This window comes from Oncorhynchus mykiss, chromosome 3 (assembly GCF_013265735.2).
Source record: "Oncorhynchus mykiss isolate Arlee chromosome 3, USDA_OmykA_1.1, whole genome shotgun sequence".
Taxonomy (NCBI): Eukaryota; Metazoa; Chordata; class Actinopteri; order Salmoniformes; family Salmonidae; genus Oncorhynchus; species Oncorhynchus mykiss.
Window position 1 is genome coordinate 53,860,040 of NC_048567.1, and position 10,180 is coordinate 53,870,219.

Consider the following 10,180-nt stretch of genomic DNA (forward strand, 5'->3'; position numbering starts at 1 on the left):
GGAGCAGCACAACAGACAAATCGTGATGTTTGAAAAACTTTGGATTTTGAGAGACATGCAAGGCATCTCTGGTATCAATGTGGAAGAGCAGGCACACACTGAAATCCTGTAACTACATCCCTGATATACCACAGCTACACAGCAGCACCTGGTGCACAATAGAGAAATTACAATCAAAACATACACCACCTAGTGGATTGAACAAGTATGGAATTGAAATAATAAGCCTTGTTATATCTATGGATTCATTTTTTTTATTATTTCCAGTCACAAAACAAAATGCAGTAAATGCTCTATGCGTTAGTAATATAACAAGTGCTCGTGCAAGAAAATAACTTGAAGCTATACAGTGCCTTCGGAAAGTATTCAGACCCCTTTTTCCACATTTTGTTGTTACAGCCTTATTCTAAAATGGATTAAACAAAATAAAATTAGACGTGATTTGGAAAGGCACACACCTGTCTATATAAGGTCCCACAGTTGACAGTGCATGTCTGAGCAAAAAACCCAGCCATGAGGTCGAAGGAATTGTCCGTAGAATTCCGAGACTGGATTGCGTCAAGGTACAGATCTGGGGAAGGGCACCAAAACATTTCTGCAGCATTGAAGGTCCCCAAGAACACAGTGGCCTACATAATTCTTAAATGGAAGAAGTTTAGAAACATCAAGAAACGTCATAGAGCTGGCCAAACTGAGCAATCAAGGGTTTTGGTCAGGGAGGTGACCAAGAACCCGATGGTCACTTCGACAGAGCTCTAAAGTTCCTCTGTGGAGATGGGAGAATCTTCCAGAAGGATAACTATCTCCACAGCACTCCACCAATCAGGCCTTAATGATAGAGTGGCCAGACGGAAGCTCAGTAAAAGGCACGTGCCAGTCCGCTTGGAGTTTGCCAAAAGGCACCTAAAGACTCTCAGACCACAAGACACAATATCCTCTGGTGTGATGAAACCAAGACTGAATTCTTTGGCCTGAATGCAAAGAGTCACATCTGGAAGAAACCTGGCACCATCCCTTTGGTGAAGCATGGTGGTGGCAGCATCATGCTGTGGGATGTTTTTCAGCTTCAGTTACTGGGAGACTAATCAGGATCGAGGCAAAGATGTACGGAGCAAAGACAGAGAGATCCTTGATGAAAACCTGCTCCAGAGCTTTCAGGACCTCAGACTGGGGCGAAGTTCACCTTCCAACAGGACAACGACCCTAAGAGTAGAGCCAAAACAACGCAGGAGTGGCTTCGGGACTTGTCTCTAATTGTCCTTGAGTGGCCCAGCCAGAGCCCAGGCTTGAACCCGATCGAACATCTCTGGAAAGACCTGAAAAAAGCTGACAGAGCTTGAGGGGATCTGCAGAAAAGAATGGGAGAAATTCCCCTAATACAGGTGTGCCAAGCTTCTAGCGTCATACTGTATGTAGATTGAAAAAATACAATTGAATCAATTTTAGAATAAGGTTGTAATGTAACAAAATATGGACAAAGTCAAGGGGTCTGAATAGTTTCTGAAGGTACTGTATGTTCTGATGGTCTGCTACATGCTTCCTTCTCTTATAACCGCGTTATTAGTGTCACTCTGCCTCACAGTAAACTCCCAGAGACACAGTGGGAGGCCAGGTGACCTTGCTGCTACCACAGAGCAGAGCTGCAGAGCCACAGCACTCGGAGCATCTACAATGGTACCATCTCCCATTTAGCCCGGTGTTGCCATGGATACCAGCTGATCTACCGCAATACGATGCCATAGAGAGCTGTACTCACCACCCACAGTGTTGCTATTTTAAAACATGCTTGTGTCATCAAACAGAAACACACACAAAGGGCAGGTTGCCACTAGATGTGTGAATGTGTAAGAACTAACACTGTTTCCCTTAGCGTAGATTCATGAATATGAATACATTGGCAGTATCAGCCCTTTTCTTTGTCAAAGCAAATTCTGTTACCAATATTATCTTGATTTTCCATAAGAACATAAAGTGATGTTGTGGCATACTAATGTAACTGTGAATTATAACAATTATACTGTTCCCAAAGAGTATTAGTTAATATATGATTCACTGTTGCTCTGAGTTACTGTCACCTACCAGCCTGTGTTGGCCAGAGAGATGGAGATGGAGCTAAGTAGCAGGTTGCACTTGGACTCACTGATGACCGCCTCACAGTTGGCCCCGGGGGAGATGACCACAAACTCACGCATGCCATACCTGCAAACACAGACGGAATACTTTAAAGAGAGCAGACAGCTACCATCTATCTATCCATCAAGTCTCATTCAAACCAAACTCTGTAATATATTTCTCAAAAAGATCAGACATCAGCTGGATTTAGTGTTAACAAATATCAATAGCAGTTGTGAATGTCTATCTTCAGTCATTTTAATCCCAATCTTAAAATAAATGTAAGAGGTAAAGGTTAGAGGTCGGAGGTTAGGTGACCTGGAGTACTGTACTCACCATCTGACGAGGCAGTGGGCCCTGGGAGGGAAGTCATTGTTCATACAGAGCAGGTCCTGCATGGCTGTGGGGAAGGCATCTGGAGAGAGAGCAGAGTGGGAATCTTCATTTATATTTTAACATCCACTACGACTCTCTGTTGCTGGAGAGCAGAGCAGTGGTCCAGACAAAACTGTGGAGTTCATCCATATAGTCTCATCATATAGTTTCTGTGTTGGAATGGTGTGAGAATACCCTAACAGAATGGTGTGGGAATACCCTAACAGAATGGTGTGGGATTTCCCTAAAAGAATGGTGTGGGAATACCCTAACAGAATGGTGTGGGAATACCCTACTCTGAGGAAATAGCAAGACTTTTTAAATGGTCTGTTTGAGATACAAATTTGAGGTGGGGTTTTTGAAGTGTTTTTGTCCAATTTATGATTTGGCCATAAATACATGTATAGGACAAGTCACCATCATTATTTGGGTATGAGTTTACAGAATAATTACTTTTAAAAAGTGAAATTATCTGCAGCCAAGAAAGGGACCTCTAAAATTTTAGGTTGGAGACCTCATTGGTCACACCCACTACACTAAGTTTGCTACCACTGCTGAAATAAATCCTAGGGGAAACACTGAGTGACAATTCCTATGAGACCGATATAACAGGGATTATAAATAAAAGCCGCAGCAGCAATGTACCCTCCTCAGGTTCCTCCTTCCCCTCGCCCTCCTCAGACTCCTGCTTCAGGCAGTGGTGCGTTACGGAGAATTTAAAATCAGCAAAATTGATATCCTGGGTCTTCTCCTCCCAGGTACCACTGGTGTATTCACCCTGGATCAAGACGACAATCAGGGCATCCATGAATGAATTCAACAAGCTTACCAGATCGCTGCTTATTAATGCGTGGTGCTTCTTACATAACATTAAGGTCTGATTGAATGAGTGTTTATTGTTACCTTCTCTGGTGGTTTGTTTGAATTGTTCCCAATCAACTTCCAGTCATTCAGAACCTCTTCTACTCTGGACACAAACCTAGCAAACAACATGGGGATCATAACATATACCAGCAGAAGTCAGAGAGCAGTGATCACACAAGCAGGCGTGCACGCACGGGCACACACACACACACACAATCTTGAAATAAATGGCTCTGGGAAATACTGTTGATAACGAAGGACAAGCTACACTACAAGGTCAAAAGTATGTGGACACCTGCTCATCTCATTCCAAAATCATGGGCATTAATATGGAGTTGGTCCCACTTTGCTGCTATAACAGCCTCCACTATTCTGGGAAGGCTTTCCAACTTTATGTTGGAACATTACTGCAGGAACTTGCAGTTCTTGTGCTGACGTTGCTTCCAGAGGCAGTTTAGTGTTGCAACCGAGGACATACAATTTTTACGAGCTACACGCTTCAGCGTTCCCGTTCTGTGAGATTGTGTGGCCTACCACTTCGTGGATGAGCAATTGTTGCTCCTAGACATTTCCACATCACAATAACAGCACTTACAGTTGACCGGGACAACTCTAGGAGGGCCTGAAATTTGATGAACCGACTTGTTGGAAAGGTAGCATCCTATAATGGAAAGTTCCTGAGCTCTTCAGTACGGCCCTTTCTACTGCCAATGTTTGTCTCTGGAGATTGCATGGTGTAGGGCTCAATGTTATACACCTGTCAGCAAAGGGTGTGGCTGAAATAACAGAATCCACTAATTTCAAGTGTGTCCACACACCTTTGGCCATGTAGTGTATGTAGGGCTCTGCTGAGCTGTCAACATTGGTAAGAACAGTTGCTTTCTTTTGCAATCCTGATGTGACAGGACAGTTAGCTAACCTATGGGTAAACCACTAACAAAACCCTTACAAAAAAGATTGCCGTTTTGAAACTGCAGTAAAAGTGAAGTAACTGCAGTCGACTGTGGTGTTTTGTACGCAGTAATTGCAGAATAGCTGCAGTGTGCTGCACTGTAACTGCAGTTGTACTGCAATATTTCTTCGTGAAGGAATGCAATGCAAACCAGCATAGCTAGCCGATTGAGAAATGTGATTGAGAGCACAAGACAGGAGACGAGAACCGTTGTCTGTCATATACTCAGCATATTATGCTAGCTATATGGAACAGGCGAACTATATTTGGCCAGCCATGAATAGCTTCTAATCCAATTCTTCTATCTAGTCTGATGATGATTCACAACTAACGTTACTGTTGTTGTTGTTATTAGCTAAAGCTAATTTAGCTAGCCAGAGATCTCCAGTATCCACCTACCTCTCCCACTCCGACGCGGTGGTAAAATCCGTGATCTCGAAGACCTCCGACTCCGGCTGTAAAGGAAATAACGTTAACATCCAATATTTTCTAAACATTTTTAATATGATGCAATGTTTACTTTATAAACTGTACACCAGTACTGTACTCACGTCACTGTCAGCCGCCATCATGAATTCCTGTTTATGAATTTTGCTGTCCGTTGCATTATGGGATTCTTGTCGATGGAGTCTCTTCCGCAATTAAGCAATGACGTCACCAAATTTGACACATTTTACACCGAACAAAGCTTTTGACACAAGGCTCGTGCTTTGAACCACTCGTAATGAAAATGGACAATTTACCTTCATTCGAATACTTCGTTTTAAATTCCTTTATTTAATGCAGTTTCATTTGTTCATCTAGTAGTAACAGTAGTAGAAAAATATATCTTACTTTTACAACTTAGTCTTGGAATTAATATCAGTCTGCATATTGTCAAACACTCAAATCAGATACAATCAAATGTTATTTATCACATGCGCAGAATACAACAAGTGTAGCCCTTACAGAGAAATGCTTACTTACAAGCCCTTAACCACCAATGCAGTTACTTAACCCGTTTTTGCAGATACAATTATTGCTTTGATACATTTTGTAATATATTTGTTATTAAAGGTGATATGATGGCATAATAATAAGCCTTATTGGAGACGTGAAATGCCTTCATTTAGTAAGCCATATTGGAGACATGAAATGCCTTCATGGACACATGTTGCCAGCAGAGGGCAGCAAATAGTGACACATGTGACATTACACAAGGTATTTACCGAACACACAATGCCAGTTCCGTAAGTGCCCGTGACTCGTCAGTTCTTCCAATTTATTCGAACCGAGGAGGTAAGCAATCTACACACTTAAAGAAAAAAATATTAACGGTGCTCAAAAGCTAATGATGATGTAAGGTAGGCAATGTCTTTTACTGGAATTTTCATTCGGCATTTTACCAAAAGTGAAAGAGTGCTGTGTTTTTGGTGAATGGAAGTTTCTGCTAAAGAAGGTGCTGTAACAAACTGGACTGCAATGTAATTAATGAAGTATAATAATGTTTCTGCATGCATAATAACACACTTTCATGTTCTTATTATTCTAGGTTCCACTGTAATTCAGAGGAGGATTACATCTTTTCAATCATGAAGTCAGTTGTCAGCATTTCTTCCTCAGTTAGGGCTGTGTGTCAGTACTCTCCCAACTATTTCATGACTTGTAGTCGGGGATTAATACGTCACTCAAATTCATCTGGAAGAATATTGAAATCGGACGTTTCTTTTAAAGCCAGAATGGCACAACCATGTGTAAAAAGTACTTTAGGCTGCTTCCATAACACACGTGAGATGGGGGCGGTGGCGCAACAGTTAAATAACCTCCCATTTGCAGAAGAGAAAGACTACGAATTAAGGGTTCACCCGGAGAAACACCTTTTGCCCAAAACAGCTGGGCAGCCTTCCATTGACACCCAATTAGGAACCAGTGCTTCACCAACAAAACTAGGGCACATAAAAGTGGAGCCACTTTCTGTCAAATCCCTTTTCGAGGTTGAGGTTTTACCTGAGTTGTTAACACGTTTGAAAGAAGCTCCCAGCAATGAGAAAACTGAGGGTCTGGCAACCTTACTGGGAGTATGTGTTGAGTTTGGTGTGGACTATCAAAGTTCAATTGTCTCTAGATTGAAAGAGGAGTGGAGGACACACCTCTCCAAAACAGACATTGGGGTCATTCACCTGTGCCATCTCGGAGAAGTAGCCTATAATCTGGAGGGGAAGAGGTCAGAGATTGTTGAGCAGGTTCTCGACTCCGTGAGCATCAGCATTGATGCTCTCACCCAAAATGAAACCGCTCGTGTGTACTCCTTCCTTGCACTACTCGAGGACCCACACCATTGCCAAGATCTCATGTCAAGACTACACAGACACACAGAGAAATTGATACACAGACTACAAGCCATCAACATCAGTGACATCTTCCACTCCCTGGTGGCATTACAACAGAGGCAGGCCATTGCACTGATTGTGAAGCTGAGCAGACGGGCCTCTAGGGTATTCAGATCGTTCCAAGATGAAGAGCTCATCAAAGTTCTAGGTGCCTTAATGCATTTCGGTCAGCATGATGAAGACTTCATAACAGCCATGGAAAAGCACCTGCCAGTGAAAATAGTAGACGCAGACCCCGAACTCACAAGCGTGGTGATGGAGTTTTGCCTTCAGATGAAGTGTCGCTCAGAGCCCATATTCGAAGCTGTGGCTGAGAGCTTTATTTGCAACTCAGAGAAGTATACCACACCCCAGATAGCCCGGCAGATCATTGCCATGGGGAGACTGAGCTACCTGCCCCAGTGCTCCAGTCAGATGTTTAAGAAGCTGGAGAGTGTGCTGTCCTCTCGCTTCTCCCAGTTCCAGCCCAGGGCTCTGATAGAGGTGCTCCACTCCTGTATTCACCTGGAGAGGTTTCCACTCAACTTTGTGTCCAAAGTCTTCAGCCCCTACTTCCTACAGAGGTTGCAAGGTAGGCTAGTCCGTTTTGGTGTGTGTGTGTGTGTGTGTGTGTGTGTGTGTGTGTGTGTGTGTGTGTAAAAAAAAAAAGTGAGAGCAAAAGTAAACGGGCTACTTGTGAGTATGTGTGCACAATTTCATGTCAGGTGTGTATATGTCTATGTAACAGGGTCAGTTTTGTCCTTTCCATTCAGTTGCAAATTAAATTCCTCCAGATTATGGTCAGAAATACTCTTTGGTTTAAGTTACATCATACTAGCAGCACAGTTCTGTCACTGTCCACCGCTGAGATAGCCAGAGTCATGTTATGTATGTGTCTGATGAAGGCTGCTATTCTTTCCCAGCACAAGGGGAGCCCCTGGACAAGCATGCCTTAGGCCAGCTAACCCAACTCAACCTCTCTATCTCACTAGAGTGCAACTACTACCGGGTGAGTACCTCCTTAATAACATTGTAAATATACAAATAAATCATACAATAATTATGCAAAATTGTCTGTCAAATTAAAGCCCTCTGACTCTTACAATGGGCCTTCACGTGTCACACTGAATGAAAAATATTATTTTGAAGTAGTTGGATTGAACACTAAGTTCATTCTGTATATACTGTATATTATACTGTGCTCCGTACAGGGCGCGAGATTACCTTACCATCTCCATGTGAAGAAGTTTTCCTCCATGGACCACTCCTTTGAGAGCCCTGTAGAGAGCTACCTGTACAACCAGGTGAAGGGTCCTCTTAACAAGCTGCTAGAGGGAAAGACCTACTACTCTACCAGGGTCTTCACGCAGCCTGGATACACCATAGACGTGGAGATCTGTCTGGATGAGGATGGGTTTGTCCTGCCTCTCTCACAGTGGGACCACACTCATAGGAGGTTAGAGCCATTGGAACTTTGTTAGAGGATCAGTCTGACAGGGCGCTGCACAGACTCATTCCCTGATCTACCAATCACCCTGTTTTCCAAAGTACCCAATAAGTGGTCCTTACTTCCAAAGATTCAATTCAATTGAAATACAACAATTTATTCCAATGAGCAAATCTTCCCAGCACCTTGTTCAGGCAAATCCTCGGACACAGAGAATGATACTTATTGCCTTTCACGACTTATCACCCATTAAATAAAATGGCCAGTCAGATAACAGGTTAATTGTTTTCCTCTATGCAGGATTGCCTTGTGCCTGGATGCTCAGGACCGCTTCTGCAGCAACACCCATCACCTTCTGGGAAAGGAGGCCACAAAGAGACGCCACCTCTGCAGAATGGGCTACGAAGTGGTTCAGGTAGGGGAACTCCGCTCCTGGTTACGGGCTAGAATAGACACACAATGTGAGGTGTGTGGAATGTGTGTTAGTACTCTATGTGCTTTGAATTCATCTCTATAATCAAAGTAATGTGTCATTTTCTGTGTCGTTCTGTGACTGAATTACATTTGTCTAGGCGTATTTCTTTTCTCATGAAGACCTATCTGACATTGGTCTTTGTCTGTATGTTCCCCACCAGATCCCTTACTTTGAATTTGAGAAATTGAGAACACAACAGGAACGGGTACAATACCTTCATAAGAAGATATTCCCCACAATCTTCACGTTTTACCGGTGACTTCTCAGATAGGATAGGATAGGAGGATGTTGTGACATCACATCCAAGCTCTGTGACCTCTGACCTGACAACATGGCCTTCAACAAGATGAACTAGGATGTTTCTTAAACTGTCTACTAATCATCACAGAAAACATTGGATTGGATTAGGCATGAACCTTTCGTTTCTAAAGTCTTCATTATACTATTATGACAGTGTTGGGGTTATGACAGAGTGGTCTAGAAAAGTGTTAAGTCATTGGATTAGGCATGAACCTTCCGTTTCTAAAGTCTTCATTATACTATTATGACTGTGTTGGGGTTATGACAGAGTGGTCTAGAAAAGTGTTAAGTCATTGTACATAATGTGATGGAATTTTTCACAAAATATGGACTATGGCTATGGTAGGTAATAGGTCAACTATAAACTGCATACTTCCATATAGGAGCTTTCTGCAGTTTGTTAGTTATACACTGACTCTATATTCATAAATAAAACAGGTTTGTGTTTCCATGTAAGCTTGAAGGTACTGTATATTTTGTACAATGGACTGTATTTTCCAATACAGATGATTCTATATTGCAAAATAAAATGTGTAAAACCAGTTTTCAAACAACCATGGGGGAAACTCAAAGTTCCTTTGCTGTTATGTGTTTTTGTAAACAATAAACATGATTTGTATAAAGCCTCAGCTCTCTTAAGTTGTATTTATTTATTTTACCTTTATTTAACTAGGCAAATCAATTAAGAACAAATTCTTATTTTCAATGACGGCCTAGGAACAGTGGGTTAACTGCTTGTTTAGGGGCAGAACGACAGATTTGTACCGTGTCAGCTCAGGGATTTGAACTTGCCACCTTTCGGTTACAAGTCCAACGCTCTAACCACTAGTTTAAGGGGAACGTAAAGTAATAGAGGGTACTTAAATGCTGACAGGCATATGGACCAAAGCATGTACATGGGGTGGTCTGCGTAACAGGCTTTATTTTGAAGACAAAGCTATACATGTCACGTGAAATATGAGCGTAATACTGATTAACTACAGAGCTGAGTGTCAGAACAGCTTGTTATGACTGAATCGACACATTTTTGGTGTAATTTATGATGACTAATTCACAGTGGTGTAAAGTACTTAAGTAAAAAATACTTTAAAGTACTACTTAAGTAGTTTTGGGGGGGGTATCTACTTTACTTTAGTATTTATATTTGACAACTTTTACTTTTACTTCACTATGTTCCTAAACAAAATAATGTACTTTTTACTCCTTACATTTTCCCTGACACCCAAAAGTACGAGTTACATTTTGAATTCTTAGCAGGACATGAAAATTGTCTAATTCACACACTTATCAAGAGAAAATCCCGGTCA

At 42.0% G+C, this 10,180-nt stretch overlaps 2 protein-coding genes across 3 annotated transcripts in view; one reads left to right on the forward strand and one right to left on the reverse strand.

The window, feature by feature from the left end:
- Positions 1 to 4,946, reverse strand: part of rab3gap1 (RAB3 GTPase activating protein subunit 1) — a 47,875-nt gene extending 42,929 nt beyond the window's left edge. The window contains exons 1-6 of the mRNA XM_021597349.2: positions 4,855 to 4,946; positions 4,703 to 4,758; positions 3,391 to 3,466; positions 3,133 to 3,265; positions 2,449 to 2,527; positions 2,080 to 2,199 (exon numbers count right to left, since the gene is read on the reverse strand). Of these exons, the coding sequence (XP_021453024.1) occupies positions 2,080 to 2,199; positions 2,449 to 2,527; positions 3,133 to 3,265; positions 3,391 to 3,466; positions 4,703 to 4,758; positions 4,855 to 4,875 (485 nt within the window). The 5' untranslated portion in view covers positions 4,876 to 4,946. The remainder of the gene's footprint in view (positions 1 to 2,079; positions 2,200 to 2,448; positions 2,528 to 3,132; positions 3,266 to 3,390; positions 3,467 to 4,702; positions 4,759 to 4,854) is intronic.
- Positions 4,947 to 5,428: 482 nt separating this feature from the next.
- On the forward strand, positions 5,429 to 9,499 carry LOC110520200 (FAST kinase domain-containing protein 3, mitochondrial). 2 transcript variants are annotated; one of them, XM_021597350.2, is made up of 6 exons: positions 5,429 to 5,581; positions 5,835 to 7,243; positions 7,575 to 7,660; positions 7,863 to 8,107; positions 8,399 to 8,513; positions 8,734 to 9,499. In XM_021597350.2, the coding sequence occupies exons 2-6, from the start codon at positions 5,875 to 5,877 to the stop codon at positions 8,830 to 8,832; spliced, it is 1,914 nt and encodes a 637-aa protein (XP_021453025.2). In that variant the 5' UTR covers positions 5,429 to 5,581; positions 5,835 to 5,874; the 3' UTR covers positions 8,833 to 9,499. The 2 variants fall into 2 exon arrangements, with proteins under 2 accessions (XP_021453025.2, XP_021453026.2); XM_021597351.2 differs by having other exon boundaries at positions 5,530 to 5,646.
- Positions 9,500 to 10,180: the final 681 nt, after the last annotated feature.

What these genes read in the sequence shown, in the direction of transcription:
- LOC110520200 (XM_021597350.2), top strand. Translation starts at nt 5,875, where the DNA reads ATGAAGTCAGTTGTCAGCATTTCTTCCTCAGTTAGGGCTGTGTGTCAG. An exon ending in CTTCCTACAGAGGTTGCAAG is followed by an intron (nt 7,244 to 7,574) that starts GTAGGCTAGTCC and finishes ATTCTTTCCCAG; the next exon opens with CACAAGGGGAGCCCCTGGAC. An exon ending in TGGGACCACACTCATAGGAG is followed by an intron (nt 8,108 to 8,398) that starts GTTAGAGCCATT and finishes TCCTCTATGCAG; the next exon opens with GATTGCCTTGTGCCTGGATG.